The 19,133-nt window shown below is 48.5% G+C and overlaps 1 protein-coding gene across 2 annotated transcripts in view; it reads right to left on the bottom strand.

Annotated features, from left to right (window-relative positions):
- LOC147698808 (E3 ubiquitin-protein ligase TTC3-like) overlaps positions 1-19,133 on the bottom strand; it is a 1,930,429-nt gene that overhangs the window by 98,153 nt on the left and 1,813,143 nt on the right. For both annotated transcript variants that reach the window (XR_015299370.1, XM_086935404.1), the window contains exon 44: positions 18,370-18,552. Coding sequence is in view for 1 of the 2 variants with exons in the window: in XM_086935404.1 (XP_086791530.1) it covers positions 18,370-18,552 (183 nt within the window). In the remaining variant the exon portion in view is untranslated. The remainder of the gene's footprint in view (positions 1-18,369; positions 18,553-19,133) is intronic.

Here is a 19,133-nt window from a genome sequence, read left to right as displayed (position 1 = left end):
ATTTGCCAATAACCAGCTGTCAGGTCAAATGTACTCAAGAACTTGGCAGAAGCCAATCTGTCAATTAGTTCATCTGCTCTTGGTGTTGGATGGGCATCTGTCTTAGTGACAGCATTGAGACCCCTGTAGTCTACACAAAACCTCATCTCTCTCTTACCATCTTGGGTGTGAGGTTTAGGCACTAGAACTACAGGACTAGCCCAAGGGCTCTCTGAGAGTTCAATGACTCCCAATTCCAACATTTTCTGTACTTCTTGTTTGATACAGTCCCTGACGTGGTCAGGTTGCCTGTAGATTTTACTCTTTATAGGCAGACTGTCACCAGTGTCCACCTCATGGGTGCACCAGTTTGTCTGATTGGGTGTCAGAGAGAACATTTGTCTGAAGGATTGAAGAACCTGTTTACAATCCTCTTGTTGATGCTCAGAGAGGCTGTCAGAAAAGACTACACCATCTACTGACCCATCATCAGGGTTCTGTGTGAGCAGGTCTGGGAGAGGGTCACTCTCTTCCTCCTGTCCCTCATCTGTAGCCATGAGCAAGCCCATGTCTTCCCTGTTGACAAATGCCTTGAGCCTGTTCACATGAAGTACTCTGTGAGGGCTCCAGGGAGTTCCAAGGTCCACCAGGTAGGTGACCTCTCCCTTTTGCTCAATAATGGTATGGGGTCCAGACCACTTGTCTTGGACAGCTACTGGGGCCACTGGCTCCAACACCCACACCTTCTGTCCTGGGTGATACACAGTCAGGACAGCCTTTTGTTAATGCCAAGCTTTTTGGAGTTCTTGGCTGGCCTCCAGGTTTTTAGATGCCTTCTCCATGTACTGTGCCATCCTGGAGCGGAGACCAAGTAAATAGTACACAATATCCTGTTTAGGCTTTTTTAGATGTAACCCCCATCCTTTCTTCACAAGACATAGGAGTCCTCTTACAGGATGCCCAAACAGAAGCTCAAAAGGGCTGTAGCCAACCCCCTTCTGTGGGACCTCTCTGTAAGCAAACAGAAGGCAGGGTAAAAGGATGTCCCATCTTTGCCTAAGCTTTTCAGGTAACCCTTTTATCATCCCTTTTAGGGTCTTGTTGAATCTCTCAACAAGCCCATTGCACTGTGGGTGATAGGGGGTGGGGAATTTGTAATTGACACCACACTCCTTCCACATTGCATTCAGGTATCCTGACATAAAGTTTGCACCTCTGTCAGAGATAACCTCCTTAGGAAACCCCACTCTAGAAAAAACTGAGAGCAGGGCCTTGGCCACAACAGGAGCTGTAGTGGTCCTAAGGGGAATAGCTTCTGGATACCTGGTAGCACCAGGCTTGGGGTATCTTGCCTCAGAGTAAAGGAGTCCATCATCCCAGTACACTTTATGGGCACCTGTGGCATTCCCTGCAGCCTCAGCAGCAGCAGCCTGCTGTCTGAACTTGTAGTTGACACCACACTTCTTCCACATTGCAGTCAAGTATCCTGACATGAAGTTTGCACCTCTGTCAGAGACAACCTCCTTAGGAAACCCCACCCTGGAGAGAACTCCAAGTAGGGCCCTGGCCACAACAGGAGCTGTAGTGGTCCTAAGGGGAATAGGTTCTGGATACCTGGTGGCATGATCCACTACCACCAGTATAAATCTGTGCCCAGATGCTGTTGGGGGGTCCATTGGTCCAACAATGTCAATCCCCACTCTTTCAAAGGGTACCCCAACCACAGATAGTGGTATAAGGGGGGCCTTAGTAGTGCCACCTGATTTGCCACTGGCTTGACAGGTGACACATGAGCGACAAAACTCTTTAGTGTCCTCAGACATATGGGGCCAGTGAAAGTGTGGGGCAAGTCTGTCCCAAGTCTTGTTCTGGCCTAAGTGACCTGCAAGGGGAATTTCATGGGCCAAGGTGAGAAGGAAAAGAAGTCCATCATCCCAGTACACTTTATGGGCACCTGTGGCATTCCCTGCAGCCTCAGCAGCAGCCTGCTGTCTGAGGGGTTCAAGAGATGAACAGTCTAATTGTGCTTGTCTCAAGTCTGCCCTGGAAGGTCCCCCTGTCCCAAGAAACTCAACCTGTTCAGGCTCAAGTTCTTCTAGGACACTTCCTTCTGGGGTCTTTGTGTCAGCCTCCTGTGAGAGCTGATCCTCACCTTGAGGCAAGGGGGAAGGCACTGCCTTAACCCTACTGTTCTCACTCTTGGTTAGTGTCTGGTCCATTGTTCCAGGATCCAGCACTAGTTCAGCTGGGCATTTCTTGGCCTGTGACCTAGTCACAGCAAGGACATGTGCTGATAAACCTAACATCTCCACATGAGTCCTATACTCCACATCTAACCATAGGGAGGATTCCAAATCATTGCCCAAAAGACAGTGCACTGGGAGGTCTGAACTAACAACAACCACCCTTTTGAGGCCATTTACCCCTCCCCAGGAGAAATGTACAAGTGCCATACTATGGGTGGTAGTGACATTGCTAGCGTTGGTCACTAGGTAGTCTGAACCTAGTATTACCTGTCCAGGGTCCACAAAGTCTGGTGTCACCATAGTGACACTGGCACAAGTGTCCCTGTAGGCCTGAGCCAATTTTCCATTGATTAAAGGCGTCTGCCTGTACTTGCCCAGAGTACTGGGACTTATTGTAGGGGTCAAATCCATGTCCCCAATACAAACAAGACCAGCCTGGGTAGGTACTCTGACTAGGTCAGAGCCTGCCTCAGATACCAATGTCAACCCCACTATAGCCTTAGGGGGAACACTACCACTACTAACTGAACTAGGGGTTGCAGGTGCCTTAGGGGCAGTAGTGGTAGGAGCTGGGCCTTTCTTGGTGCACTCACTAAACCAGTGAGTATTACTTTTACAGTATTGTCACCATGGTTTCTTCTGACCATTATTCTTCTTCTTTTGGGAATTCTGGGACCCACCCTCCTTAGATTGTTGGGGCCCTGTTGAAGGCTTATGGTCATTTTGATTATTCTCATTACCCTTCTGGTCTGCTTTCTTCTGGCCACCACCCTGGTTCTGGTTCTGCTGCTTGACCCTTGTCCTGACCCATCTGTCTGCCTTCTTTCCCAATTCTTGGGGAGAGTTCAGATCTGAGTCAATAAGGTGCTGATGCAACAACTGATTTTGACAATTACTTAAGATTTGTTCTCTCATATTTAGATTATACAATCCTGTGTAATCAGTAACTTTACTTCCCAGTAACCAGCCTTCAAAAGCCTTAGTGGCACAATCAACAAAGTCAGCGCAATCCTGAGACTGAATTTTCTGGGTGTCTCTGAACAGCAACCTGTACTGCTCAGTTGTTAAGCCAAACCCATCAATCAGTGTATTCTTCAGGACTTGGTAATTGTTAGCATCCTCAGCTCTAGTAGTGAGGAACTTATCTCTACCTTTACCTTAAAAGGAGAGCCACAGTATAGCTGCCCACTGACTCTGGGGGATGCACTGGACAGTGCAGGCCCTCTCCAAAGCACTCATCCATTTGTGGATGTCATCCCCTTGTTTAAAGGAGGGCACTATTTTACTCAGGTGTCTAGTATCAAAACTCCTGTCCTTATCTCTAGGGATAATGCTGCCACCAGTGGGGTCTGCCCCACTCAATTTCTGCTCTCTGGCAAAGGCAAGTCTTTCTTTGGCAAGGGCAAGTTCTTCCCTCTCAATCCTCAGATTAACTTCCCTCATCTTAGCTTCATGCTCTCTTCTCTGAGGGGATGTCATCCCTCTCTGAGAAGATGCCTGAGAGACATGGGTGTGAATGGATCTGTTAGACCCTCTGGAGCGAGACCTAACTCGTCCATTCCCAATGTTAAGCCTGCCTGAGAATGGGCCTGGGGGTCCCCCAGTTCCATTCTCATGCATGTTTAAGTTGGTCCTGGTGAGCCTACTGACTACTACCTGACCTTTGTCTGCCTCATCCCCTGATAACTCCTCTTCCTCTTCCTCCTCTTCACTTTCTGCTCCATGGAGGTTAAGGTCAGGGTCACCAAAGGTTCCCTTCTAAGGGGGGCATGCTCCCATCTGGATTAGAGGGGCCTGTGTTAGAAGCCCTTCTGGCATCATATGTCTCTAAGAGAAAAGGAGTGGTAGGGTTAGAACCCTGTTTTAACTTCCTGGAGGTACACAATTGTCTCATCTCCTGGAAGCTAAGAGCTGCATATCTGGAAGTGACCTGTGGAGGGTCATCAATCACAAGGGGAGCCTCTGTGTTCCCTCCTGTGGTAGACATGCTTTTCTAGTGATGTGTAAGTGGTGCACTTACCTACACTATGGGTTTACCTACTGATCCCTTGCTAAGAGTTGTAGTCAGGGTGTGCTACTCACTTTCTACTACAACAGCTGGTTCAGTAGAACTCCGAGTATTTCTAAGCTTGTTATATGTATCTATGGTACCTTATGTGATCTTTCAAATGATATGTCAAGATTATATTTGGAAAAAACAACAGCAAGCTCAAATCCCAACCGCTGCACACCAATGTGAGAAGTTGGCCTGATATATGATGCTCACTAGTTCTAGTGATCACCTTGTATCAGTCCAAACAACCCTTATGGTGATTGGTTGTAAGTCAACCTTCTAGACCAGCTATCCTAGTAGCGTGGACAAAAGCAGTCTTTAGGCTAAACTCTTTATGGCATGTGAAGCCAGCTGTTTTACCACATATAACCCCTTGAATACCAAGTGAAAGGACACCACACAGGTTGTTATGAAAATAAACAGATATTTATTTAACTAACATACACCTCTGAACTCTTTATGAGGTCAGAGGGCTAAGCACATGACAATACTTAAAAGGAAATATGAGTTCGCCCAATATTTACAAGTGCGCCTTAGGGGCGCGACAAACCATATACTCAAAATAATGGAATGCGAGGAAAGAAGGTACTGTAAGGAGATCCAGAGGCTGGAGGATTGCTGGGACTACGCTACAAACTAGGTAAGTAAGGAGCAGGAGGCCCACGGGACTCACGTGCAGAGTGGGATGCGTACCAACGTCTATGGATCATACAGTTTAGAAAGTTACGGATTCCGGACAAACCCGGCTGGATGGAGGGAAAACAACAGTGGACCTGGACACTAGGATAGTGTACACAGACTTCAGCACCTAGAAGCTTTAGTTACCTAACCCACAGGCTGCGGGTGCATAGGGCTGAAGTTGCGTCTGGTTTGCTGCGTTGATCCCGGTGATGCCTGAAACAAGGAGTTGCTGGCAGGCAGCCAGATGGAGGAGTCCGGTGGTTCCAAGGATGGAACTAGGAAGAAGAAGTCCTGAAAGGGAAGGGGACAGAGTCTAGGTCACTAGCCAGTGACGGTGCTGGAACCAGGAGAGAACCAGATGCTGTCGCCGCAGTCAGGTGAAGCAAGGGTCGCTTCTCTCTGCAGCTGTGCTGACCAGGAGCTGTTCTTCACGACCAGGCTGGAGGCACGAGCTGTCCCACGTAGTCTGCTGCTGTTGGCGGTCTCGGATCGTCGATATGGACAGTAGGCCTTGGCAAATGCAAGCCACGCAGTTGAGCAAAGATGGCGTCTGGTGCGGACCAGGAGGGTCCGGGGTGCTTCTCGTTTACAGGGAAGCAAGGGCCAGTCTGGGGGACCAGACCAGCAGTGTCAGATTCTTCGGGTCGTCGTCTCAGAGGTCACAGGCCAGCCGGCGAGTGACCAGACAACAGGAAGAGCAGCAACCAGGTAAAAGGGCCCCACGCAGATCTTGTGGATGCTGGGGGGCTGGTCTTTGGTGCAGGAGCTGCGTCGGTGGGGGGCTTCTCAAACCCCAGTGCACTCACTCGAGGATCCCTCGGCGGTCGTGCTGGAAGCGTTGTGCAGGTTTTCTCAAGATGGCCGTCTCCACGTTGCTCGTCGCACCCACGGGTCCCAGCTGTGCTGTGGATGTGGGTAGAGATCAGAGAGGTCTGGAGGTCCGGGTCTTGTCGAGCTGGGTCTTCGGATTCCGGGATGGAAGGACTTGCAGAAAACCGCACAGGGGCTTGATGGTCACTCCCTGACCATAGGGGAGATTCTTCAGTCTTCAGGAGTCAGGAGGTCGAAGGTCAAGAGTTTCTTCGTGGAAGTAGTCAAGATTAATCTGATTTGGAATGGGACCAGCTCCTACCTTTATCCGGCTAAAGGGGGGCTGCACTACGACTAGGTCCCTCCTCTGGGTGGGACCAGGAAGGGGGGTGGTTACACCCCCTTTCCTTTGTCCGGTCTGTCGCCAGCTCTGGGGCTGGGGTGCCCCAGGAACTGGTTCTGACCGGTGTATGCACAGGGCACCTTGTGTGCCCCAGGCATGTCTCATTCCTTTGAGCCCTGTCCTACCTAATACACAAAATCCTGTCTGGGGTGGTGCTGGCACCTCCCAAGGCAGGAAACCCTTTGTCCAAGCCTCCCTCGCTGGAAGGACTCCCAGCAGCAGGAGGTCAGACTTGTGTCTGTGGCAGCAGCATCCATTTTGTGATGCTGAGGCTCTGGTTAACTTTAACCGGGAATAGTTAGAACAACATGTCTTCTCCCTCTAGAAGGGTGGAATGCTACCACCGTCGCCAGAACTGGCGAAGGGGTAGTTTTCTAAATCGTATGACACCTTACTCGACATGTTTTGATAAAGCCAAACCATAGTTAGCATTTAATCGCGAGGTACATAATGTACTTAAGAGTATATGGCATGGCAATATCCCAGAACCGCTATAAGGACATGGTTCCGAAAGCTGCAGACAGGCTCAGCTCATGCTAGAGCACCATCTCACATAAAACCAAGCACTCTGCCTCCAGGATTGTTAAGGCCTGCCATAGGAGTGACTCATAGGTGTATATGTGTCCAGATAGAAGGTTAGATATAGGTATACGATATCTAAGCAAGGGGTGATTACACCACCTTGCCCCCGCTGAGTGATCAGCCAGTTGTGTCAATTTGAATGGCCAGCCAGGGGTGGCAAAAGATATGCTGCAGCCCCTGGTAGGCCTTGGATGCACCTATGCCCTGGGTACCTATGGTACACTGTACAGGGGCTCACAGGGTGATCCAGTATCCAATTGGACATGTACCTAGGGTACATGGAGTCCATTTTAAAGAGAGAGCAGATAGCCTGGGGCCCTGATTAGCAGGATTCCAGGCCAACTAAGTCGAAAACCAGCTAAACACTAGGCAAAAAATCTGGGGTAACCATAGTCAGGTATCCACCTTCCTACAAATGTAGATCTTCTTTTGTAGAGGATCAGGTTGGAAAAGCCTTGTGGAACCTTTGCTGGTGCCGATTTTTTCGGTTCCGGGCATGGTTGCTGGTTGTCTTTAGCCTTAGGAGATGTTATTGTGTCCTTTGGCATAGATTTCGGCACCGAAGGTGTTGTTTTGGGAGTCGTAGGCTGTTTTGAGGGCTTGAGCGCATCGGAATCAGGTCTTGTTGGTTTTGGTACCGAAGATATTGGCTTCGGCGTCGAAGCTGGTCTTGTGGACCTTGAGGCGTTAGACGCTGGCTTCATAGTTTTGTCTTTAGAAGTCGACGTTTTCGGAGGTGGGACATCTTTCGGTTTCGGTACCGAGAGAGCTGGTGGGACCGGCACGTGCAGCTTGCTCGGCAAGGAGCTACCGGAAGGCTTGACTAATTTCTTCGCAGCCGGGCTCGATGGCGGGGCTTTCGAAGCGTTATTTCGGTCGCAACTGGGCCCCAGAGGCGGAGTGTTGACCTTTGCCTTCGATTTAGGTGCTGGGTATAGGGCAGGGGCAGTAGTACTCACGCGCTGATCCGATGGTATGGAGTCATCGGAGTCGTCTGCCCCGGATACGATTTGGAGATCGTCAGAATCTTCTTCTGGGACGAGCGGTACCTCTTCGTCGAAGATATCCACCGGTTCCGGAGCCGATCTCTGCATGTCGTGTCGACGGGCCCTCCGATCTCGGATCGTCTTCTTGGATCGAAAGGATGCACAGGCTGTACAGTTGGATTGGTCGTGTTCCGGCAATAAGCACAGGTTACAGACCTCGTGATGGTCACTTTGTGGAAACTTTGCTCCACACTCGGACAAGATCAAATGGGGCATTGTGCTCCAATTCTTGAAATGGCACTCCCTCGATGTGATCCTCTCACAGGAAACACATGTTCAAGGCATATGAGCTGCAGATTCTACACTTTGCATTAGATCGCCACCTGGTGTTGGGCTCGGATGATTGCATGTTGTTGTCGTCTTGGAAGAAGTCTTTGTAGCCACGAGATAGGCGACTCCTCCCTTGGACGATAGTGTGCATGGGCATTGGCTCCATCCTTAGATTGTTTTCGAACACCTCAGCATCCGTGTCATAGTCCTCTTCGACGTCCGACGCGGGGTTTGATTCAGAAACGTCCTGGATAGATTCGTCCTCGACATCCCCTGCATCGAAGATGTCCACAGGCGCCGGAGCAGATTGCTGGGCCTCCAGGAGCGCAGCTCGTCGATGCTTAAGCGTCTTCTTAGACCTGAAGCGGGAACAAGCCATACACTTGTCCTCATCATGGTCTGGCGACAGACACTTGTTGCACACCGGGTGGACGTCGATGTGGGGGTACTTCGAGTAACAGACCGGACATCTCTTGAATGGACTTCGGTCCATGATGGACGGTCGATAGGTCAGGAGCGTCGACTGGGCCTCCGCGCCGAGAGCACGCGGGAGTAGAGAATCCGGCTCGGAGCCGAACTAGAAGAATCAATGCCGAACGCAAGACAATACCGACGTATAGACTAAAGACCTTTTGGTCTCAAGAAAGTTTTCTATCGATTCCGACAAGAGGGAATCCAAGACATCCGAACCCAATGGTGGAAAAAACAATCTGAGGATGGAGTCGATGCCCATGCGCACTGTAGTCTAGGGGAGGAGCAACCTATCTTGTGATACTTCGAAGACTCTTCCAGGACAACAATGTGCAATCATCCGGACCCAACACTAGGCGGCGATCTATGCACTAATATGAATTCAGCAGCCCACATGCCTCAAACACAGTAAAATACACATGAAGTTGAGGAATAGTGGGTAGGATCATCCTTGGGAACTGTTATCCCACTGGTTAGGGAGTGGCCAGGATTTTCTCTAACTCAAAAACTGGCACTGGGCATATATGTGGCAAGCCCAGTACCCTGCTTCAGATCACTTCTGGACCTTTGGAAGAAAAGAGGAGGACTGGAACTGCTGTCTCTGACCTGAGAAGAGCCTGGAACACTGGACTTGCTCTACCTCTTGTATCAAGGATAAAGAAGTAGACTACAAGGATCAGGAGGTCAGGCTTGGCCTACAGGGAAACAACAAGCTCCAAGAGGACTTTTCTTGCCTTCCCACCTAATCAGATCTGCCCAGGAACCTGATGCTAGCCTCTACTGGAGTGAGTTATTAACCACAATTGCTGCCTCCAAAGGTCCTGGAAACTTGGCTGGTGTCAAAGTGTACTCCTCCTGAAGTTTCCTAAAACCAGGGGCTTAGAAAGCTTTTGCTATCCGAATCAACACGGGGACCAGTACCAACCGGCAAGCTGATCGACAAATGTGTATTGCCGCTTGGCCAAGATCCAGGTTGCTCCTGCTAAGCTCTTCTCCGCAGCAACAAATCCAATCCAGCAGGACCTCGCAGAGAATGAGTTTGGCTTTGTGGAACCAGGAGCCTACAGGAGGGCATCTTTTGAATGGCGTCCTTTCCATGAGGTGTAGGCCTCACGGCGTGGATAGGCCCAACGGCCCATGTCGACGACCGGAATCGAGCTGATGGAGTCGAGTTGATGTTTATCGATATCGAAAGTAGTTTGGTGTAGTTTGAATACATTTTTACGCGTCAAAGTACTTGAAAAGTAGAATTCAAACCGGAGCGGAAAAGTTACATCCAAACCCAGTGGCGGAAAAAAACAATCTAAGGATGGAGCCAATGCCCATGCACACTATCGTCCAAGGGAGGAGTCGCCTATCTCGTGGCTACAAAGACTTCTTCCAAGACGACAACAACATGCAATCATCCGAGCCCAACACCAGGTGGCGATCTAATGCAAAGTGTAGAATCTGCAGCTCATATGCCTTGAACATGTGTTTCCTGTGAGAGGATCACATCGAGGGAGTGCCATTTCAAGAATTGGAGCACAATGCCCCATTTGATCTTGTCCCCCAGCCCTTTCACATTCTACGACAACAGTTTGAGCCCTTGCCTAGATGCCGTGTCCGCCATATCCTATGGTATGGTTGCTCAGTCTCTGAGAACACCCCCATAGGGGACTTTATGAGAAGAAATTTCTTTGGAACCCCCCACCGCCCCTTAGGTAAAAATGACAAAAACTATAGTACAATGGTTTCCATTCTCGGCTAGTGTCACACCTGTCATATACAGAACAAAACTGAATAAAACATCCCCTCTCATCCCATCCTGCGCAAAGAAAGGAGATCAGAATCGCACGCCGTCTGTGGTTCATAACGGATCGACATTGTTCACAGGATCCCAACCCCCAAAAGATACAAAACTCAACCCCCCTCCCTGCCTGGCAAAATCAAAACATCCCGCCTCCCCAAACTTGCAGAGTGCCTATCGCCCACCCCTTAAACTTGAAGGTATGTGCAACCAGCTGGGCACCCACCCGGGGCGCAAAAGCAAATGATTATTATACAAGACAAACAGAATACCATAGTAACTGCGTTATGAAATCAAGTTAGCAGTTGCTCCGCATTATAATGGTCCAACTAGCACAGTTCGGCGCCGGGTTCAGCCACTGTAAGAACTCACCGCAGCCCCAAACTCCATTTTTAATATGTATAAAACGCCTCTACAGAAGGCTGATCGAGCCCTAAGACCGGGAGCAGCTTAATAAAAAAGTAGAACATGCAATTCACATGTTCTGACAGTAAAAATCAGCAAATTGCATTTTTACTGTGATAGAGGCTGGTAGCCCCACTGGTGAGTACAGTTACACACTGAAAACTCAGCTGTGATGACTCGGGGTCGTGAGGACCTTCGGGTCATCGAGTCTCTTCTTCGGGTCACCGAGAGTCTTCTTAGGCTCGCTGACAGCCTTCTTCGGGTCGACAAGGCTTTTGCCGGTGTCGATCGTCTTCGGCGCCGACGCGCCCGTCTCGACCACCTTCACTTTAGCCTTCGGCGCGGCAGACTTCGTCTCAACGCCCTTGACTGGAGTTTTTGGCTCGACAGCCACCTTCGGCTTCTTCGGCGCCGAAGCCTCCGAGGCCTTGGAGCCGACCAAAGCGATGGGCACTTTCGGTTTCGATGCTGGCACCTGCGCAGTATCTGGCGTCGAGACCGTAGGTTTCACTTTCGGTTTCCTTTTGCCAGGGAGTGGCTCGGCAACAATGTCCGTGGCCGGGCCCGAAGGCGGGGCCGTGGAACCCATAGCGAGATCTTGGGTAAGGCCCGAAAGCGATCCCTCGACCTGGGCCTTATAAATCGGCACGGCCCCAGAGACAGTTTGAGGAAGCTCCTCATCCCAACTATCCCCATGGCCCCGAGGGCCCCGTCGTCGTCTCCTACCTCGTCGACGACTTCTTCGCCCTCGAACACCTCAGCATCCGTGTCATAGTCCTCTTCGACGTCCGACGCGGGGTTTGATTCAGAAACGCCCTGGATAGATTCGTCCTCGACATCCCCTGCATCGAAGATGTCCACAGGCGCCGGAGCAGATTGCTGGGCCTCCAGGAGCGCAGCTCGTCGATGCTTAAGCGTCTTCTTAGACCTGAAGCGGGAACAAGCCATACACTTGTCCTCATCATGGTCTGGCGACAGACACTTGTTGCACACCGGGTGGACGTCGATGTGGGGGTACTTCGAGTAACAGACCGGACATCTCTTGAATGGACTTCGGTCCATGATGGACGGTCGATAGGTCAGGAGCGTCGACTGGGCCTCCGCGCCGAGAGCACGCGGGAGTAGAGAATCCGGCTCGGAGCCGAACTAGAAGAATCAATGCCGAACGCAAGACAATACCGACGTATAGACTAAAGACCTTTTGGTCTCAAGAAAGTTTTCTATCGATTCCGACAAGAGGGAATCCAAGACATCCGAACCCAATGGTGGAAAAAACAATCTGAGGATGGAGTCGATGCCCATGCGCACTGTAGTCCAGGGGAGGAGCCACCTATCTTGTGATACTTCGAAGACTCTTCCAGGACAACAATGTGCAATCATCCGGACCCAACACTAGGCGGCGATCTATGCACTAATATGAATTCAGCAGCCCACATGCCTCAAACACAGTAAAATACACATGAAGTTGAGGAATAGTGGGTAGGATCATCCTTGGGAACTGTTATCCCACTGGTTAGGGAGTGGCCAGGATTTTCTCTAACTCAAAAACTGGCACTGGGCATATATGTGGCAAGCCCAGTACCCTGCTTCAGATCACTTCTGGACCTTTGGAAGAAAAGAGGAGGACTGGAACTGCTGTCTCTGACCTGAGAAGAGCCTGGAACACTGGACTTGCTCTACCTCTTGTATCAAGGATAAAGAAGTAGACTACAAGGATCAGGAGGTCAGGCTTGGCCTACAGGGAAACAACAAGCTCCAAGAGGACTTTTCTTGCCTTCCCACCTAATCAGATCTGCCCAGGAACCTGATGCTAGCCTCTACTGGAGTGAGTTATTAACCACAATTGCTGCCTCCAAAGGTCCTGGAAACTTGGCTGGTGTCAAAGTGTACTCCTCCTGAAGTTTCCTAAAACCAGGGGCTTAGAAAGCTTTTGCTATCCGAATCAACACGGGGACCAGTACCAACCGGCAAGCTGATCGACAAATGTGTATTGCCGCTTGGCCAAGATCCAGGTTGCTCCTGCTAAGCTCTTCTCCGCAGCAACAAATCCAATCCAGCAGGACCTCGCAGAGAATGAGTTTGGCTTTGTGGAACCAGGAGCCTACTTTGGCTACATCCTGAAGCCTTGACCGCTAGAAGAATACAAGCTCCAAAAAAGGTCAAAAAGTAAAAATCTTAACCAGGCGAAGGCACGAAAAATGTATCTGACCGGCGAGGGACCTTCTCTGGGAGCAAAATTCAAATTTCTACCACTGCGAACATTCCCGCCAATAGTGAATGGCTCTCCTGAGACCTCACCCAGCTGCTCCCTAACTATGTAAAGCCTTCTTTGGCCGCAGCCTGCTAGCTTGCCCAGCTGAGTATTTTTGACTTCCATTCACAAGACTAAGTCCGAAGGTAAAACTTTTCACCAGGACGAACCAGGTCCAAGTATCTAATCCGTGCTCTAGCAGAGTCTGCTTAACATTTAACTTTGTCTCAGTCCAAAACAACTCTGTGACTGCAGTTGGCACTTAATGCTTTTTGCCACTATTTTGAACCTTGAACTTTAAAAATTCATAACTCTGGTTCTACTAATTGGATTTTGTTTTTTTGGGGTAATTTTATTTATTAAAATGTACTCTATTTTTCTAAAGTAATTTGCATTTTTTGGTTGGTGTGTTTTCACCTAAATACCTTACACCCTGCCTCCAAGTAAGGTCTGACGTTTTGTGCCAAGCTATAGGAGGATTGAGCAAATGTTTGTTCAGTGACTTTTGTACTCCACAGTGAAAAGGACTGTAATAGCTATTTGAGGTGGGTTATCACCACCCTCAACTAATACTCCAATAGGGGAAGCACCACTGGAGCCAGCATTGCAACCCTCAATATACACTCTACTCCTTGGTGCGGAAGCTAGGAATCGCCTTTTTCTTAATACGGTTTGGAATTATTATAAAGGCACCAGATTTAAGGTTGTAGCTGCAGCTTATAAAGCATGGAAAGCAATTAAAATGTTCTATAAAATTGATAAGTTTTCCAGATATACTCCGTTGACTGACCAGATCTTCTATCCTAGTATTTGTTGGGATCGTATAATGGTGAACTGGCGAACGAGAGGTTTAATTATTTTGGGTGACTTATATATAGGGGATAGTTTAAAATCGTTTAGCCAGTTAAGGGAACAATATCAACTTCCATCCACACACTTTTTCAAGTATTGGCAAATACGTGATCTCTTATTAAAAGCTACTGTATGCAAGGCACCCAATCCTCTTATAGAGGCCAATAGGAAAGGAGCTTGGATCGGGGTACTCTATAATTTAATGCTAGAGGCAATGCCAAATGACTTAGAAGCACAAACAAGCAAATGGGAGAATAGGCTGGGAAGCCAAGGGATCCTGCTTGAAAGGTCAATTGAGCTTGCAGGACGAGTACCTATGTCTGCCAACCTTGTCACGCAACATTATAAAACTTTATTCTACTTGTATCGTACTCCAGACAAAATTTCAAAGTGGGGCGGGGACCCGGATGGGAAATGTTTTAGGTGCAGCGCTCAACAGGCGGACGTGATGCATATCTTTGGCACTGGTGTTAAATTGAGGGAATTGTTTATGCATGTAAATAAGTTCCTATCTGAGATTCTGGGTGTAGGAGAGTAGGGTCTGCAATCCTATGATCACCCAGATTTTTTGCTTTTGTTTCACTGGTTTACGACTTTCTCTGGCTGTGGGCCTGCCAATCAGACCCACAGCCTAGCTGTTCTCTCACTAAATTGACATGTGTACCTTAGGTGCATTATCCAATTGGAACTGGGCCACCTTATCAGACCCTGTAACTCAGGGCATAGGTGTACCCAGGGCCTACCAGGGGCTGAAGCATGTATTATGCCACCCCTGGATGGCCATCTAAATCTGACACCACTGGCTGCACGACAGCTGGGGCAAGGTGGTGTACTGACCTTTACTTTAGATATAGTATACCTATATCTAACCCCAAAATGGACACACGGATTCCTATCAGTCACTCCTATGGCAGGCCTTGACAATCCTGAAGGCAGAGTGCTTGGAATCGTGTGAGATGGTGCTCTGGCATGAGCTGAGCCCGTTTGCAGCTTGCGGAACCAAGTCCTAATAGCTGTTCCATGATAACGCATACCATATACTCTTAAGTGCATTATAATCCTCGCGGTTATATGCCAACTCTGGTATCGCTTTATCAAAACATGTCGAGTAAGGTGTCATACGAATTGGAATACTAACCCCTCGCCAATTCTGGCGACGGGGTTAGCATTCCACCCTTCTAGAGGGACACGACATGTGTGTAACTGTGAACCCCGGTTAAAGTTAACTCGAGACTCAGCATCACAAAATGGATGCTGCCACCACAGACACAAGTCTGACCTCCTGCTGCTGGGAGTCCTTCCAGCGAGGAGAGCTTGGACAAAGGGTTTCCTGTCAGGGGCGGTGCTAGCACCATCCCAGACAGGGTTTTGTGTATCCTGGGTAGGCAGGGCTTTACAGGAAGGTGACTGCAAGTAGCACCCCGGTGCTCACTACGCATCTGCCGGCTAGAACCAGTTCCAGGGGCACACCAGCCCCTGACCTGGGGAAAGTCCGGCATGGGAGAGGGGTGTAACCACCCCCCTTCCTGGTCCCACCCCTAGGGCAGGACCTAGTCGCGTACCCACCGCTTTCTTTAGGATAAAGGCAGGAGCGGGGACCCTTCCAAATTAGATCATCATTGAATCAAGAAACTACTTTCTACGAAAGGAACTCTCGACTTCTTCTCAAGATTTCTCCCTTGTGGCTAAGGAGTAGTCACCCTGCATCCGCAGGCACCATCTAAGAACTCTGCGGTTTGCTGCACGTCCTTCCTCAGGAATCTGACCGACCAGCACGACGAGACCCGGCTTACCTGGCACCTCTGATCTCTACCTACCTCTACAGCTAAGCTGAGAACCGTAGGTGCGACGAGACCTCGAGGGACCGGCCATCATCAGAACTGCACGACTTCTATCCAGCACGACCGCCGAGGGATCCTCTGGTGAGTGCTCTGGGGTCCGAGAAGCCCCGACCCTGAGCAGCTCCAGCACCGAAGTCCAGCCTCCCAGCATCTCCACGATCTGCGTGGGGCCCTTCTGCTTTTTGCTGCTCACCGTGTTGTCTGGCTACTAGCCCGCTGGCTTGTTGGCCTTCTCGACGACGCCCGACGACAACAACGCTGCTGGTCTGGTTGCTCCAGACTGGCCCTTGCTCCCTTCCAAAAGAGGAGCACCCCGGACCCTCCTGGTCCACTCAAGACGCCATTTTAGGTCCACCGCGTGGGCTTGAATTTGCCAAGGCTTGTTGCCCCAATCCTGGGCCCAGCGACGCCGACAGCATCAACCATCGTGGGACAGCTCGCACCTCCATCCTGGTCGCCGACAACGCCTCCTGGTCCGTGAGACTGAAGAGCCCAGCGTCGCCCACTCACCTAGTCGAGGTGACTACTATCCGGTGCCCTCCTGGTGCCCTCTGACTACTGGCTAGTAGTCACGAACTTGGTCCCCTCTGCTTTCAGGTGTCATCCATCTTCGATCCAGGCTTGGATCACTTCGAACTATCTTCACTGGTCGCCTGCCAGCAACTTCTTTCTTCAGGCTCCTGGTTCGTCAGCGAGGATTCCCGACGTCTAAACAGACCTATGCAGCCGCAGCCCCTGGGCTAGGTAACTTCGGCATTTCGGTGCCCCAGCATAGCCTCACTATCTAAGGGTCCAGAGTCACGGTCGTTTTCGACCTACCTTATCGGGTTTGTCCGAGAACACAACTTTGTCTTTACTAGCTCCCATAGACTTTGTCCCGCATCCCGCGTGAGAGTGCACACTCTGCACCCGAGTCCCCTAGGCCTCCTACTAGTAATCTGAAGGTTCAGTAACGTAGTCCTAGCGATTCCAAAGCCTATTAGTACAGTACTTACCTGCTAGTAATTTTGCATTCCACTTCCATAGTATATGGTTTTCCATGCCCCTCGGGCATTTGTGTAAATTGTGCAACTTGAAGTATTTTGATAAGAGTTTTGTTGTGTGCTTAGTACCCTGTCCTCATAAAGAGTACAGGGCTGTTGTGACTTAAATAAATACACTGTTTATTTTCATAACACTTGTGTGGTGTCCTTTCACTTGGTGTTCAAGGGGTATGTGATGGTATAACAGCTGGCTTAACACACATTCTAGAGTTTAGCCCGAAGACTGCTCGTATCCACGCTACTAGGATAGCTGGTCTATAAGGTTGACTTACAACCAATCACCATAAGGGTCGTTTGGACTGATGCATAGTGATCACTAGAATAGTGAGCACTGCATATCAGGCCAACTTCTCACACTGGGCACCCCCTTTCAGCTCACACTTTCGCAGATATTATTGGGTATAGATATGGGTTGTGCACAAGACGTGCCTACTGACAATAATGGCTATTTGATATTTGTAGCTACAGCGGTTCTAAGGCTATGCATCGCTTCGTGCTGGTTACAAAGCGACCCCCTTCATTCGCAGTATGGCGGACCCGGTTTCTTTTTATCTATAATATTGAATATAGTTTGTATGCACTGAAAGGAAGGCGGAAAAGAGCATTGGGGCAACTAATCTGGGGTCCGGTTAGAATTTATATGGATGAAGAAGACTGATTATTTCTGATCATCTCAGATTTTCACGGCACCTTGATTCACATTCTTTCTTTTCTTTTACTACTATGCTGTATTTTTGCTTATATAATGTTACAATGCGTGAATTAGCGGAATTCCCCTGCATTTAAGTTCTTATTTGATTCTTGTTTTGCTTCAATTTTACAATGTATCGTATTGTACACTGTTCTTGCAACCCCACAACTGCAAGATGAGAAGTTTTGTGTTTGATATGTTCTTATGACCTATTCCTCAATAAAAATATAAAAAAATAAATAAAAATAAAAATAATACTCCAATGTGCAAAAAAAGGACAGGCAAGCACCTCCACCACTGAGAAATAGATTAGGCTATGCTCACCATTGTTGCCTGATAATAATTATGATACAAAGCAAGGACAAATATGACACTAAATACCCCCCCCCAAAAAACGTAAAAGCCATGGTTGTTCACTCCAATTCTTCTGAGGATTATTAGATTATCCACCATTGGGTATCAAGGCCACAACCTAAATAATATAATAATACAAATAGGTCTTGAGAGTTCCTAAAGTAACAACATTTGTGTAGAAAGCATTCAACATGAAGTGGAACTGAATAATGGAAATGTGATGGACTACTCCATTGAGTGAAATGTTATCTAATCACCTTCAGAAGCAGGACCCGCCACAATGCGCTGAATTATGAAAGCCACTGCAGCTTGTCATATTGTCGCTGTCACTATAATCTCTCTGAAAATTATAAGCACATTATTATGTATTTAAACCGGATGGGTTTTCCCTGCGAGATAATGTTTTGAAAATAAAAGATGTTTCATACACAGAGACCTTAGTTCGACAAGGTGACCATTTGTATTTCTCTTGCAGACTTTAGCACATACAGAAACTCAAAATGATGCAAACAAGGTAGACTAAGTTGAGGCAGTCTCATCTACCAAGCAAAATAATTTATCATCAGAAATTTTGATGTAAGTAATGTAAAGGAAAAACTTACAGCAGATTCGTTTGACTTTAGCCAGTTTGATTTAGGTGTCTCTGCAATGCACTTCCAAGGTTGGGTAGATTGTGATACAAATTTTGTTGATAGCGGGTTTCCTTTTGACCCATTCATATTTAAGCAGTTGGTTCCTTCCTTTCTTTCATGTCCAGCTTGTCCCAAGGAATCACTAGACATCAGCTGACAATATAAAGAATTGAATTAAAAAATGACAGTGATTGAGAATGCCCTTTTTAGGTTAAACACAAGGAGTAACATTTTCCAATTTTTCCATGATCTCTTCAGAAACTTTCTGATGCAGTTGCACAGTTGAGGATATTTAAATTCAGTAACGCTTTTTTTGGTAGAGATTAACTGCAGATTCTTTACTGATATTGTCTTTTACGTATCTCTGCATTTTTGGAGTGGAAATTGTCACTAAAGAAATTGATGTGAGCACGTTGGGTGGAGCTTATATGGACACCATAATGTTCGACGCTGGTTCTGTTGAGGTACTGTTCAAGGTTTTTCAGATCCAATCTGACACCTGGGGAATATTCTAAGGTAAAGAATATGCAGTTTGAAGTCTCTATCAGAAACAGAACTTTGTTATATGGCTAAACACCTTTCACAACTACCCTATTACCTCTGTCCAGATCTGCAGACACCTGACTGGGTAATCCTGGAAAATCATACTAAACGAGGTGCTAGAGTTACTCAGGCAATCTATACAGGGCAGCCATCCAAAGCTCACATGGTCAAACTAATAATGGATGTCTCTG

The sequence above is a fragment of the Lissotriton vulgaris genome, chromosome 8 (genome assembly GCF_964263255.1).
Source record: "Lissotriton vulgaris chromosome 8, aLisVul1.2, whole genome shotgun sequence".
Taxonomy (NCBI): domain Eukaryota; kingdom Metazoa; phylum Chordata; class Amphibia; order Caudata; family Salamandridae; genus Lissotriton; species Lissotriton vulgaris.
This window is presented reverse-complemented; position numbering and strand designations above follow the sequence as displayed.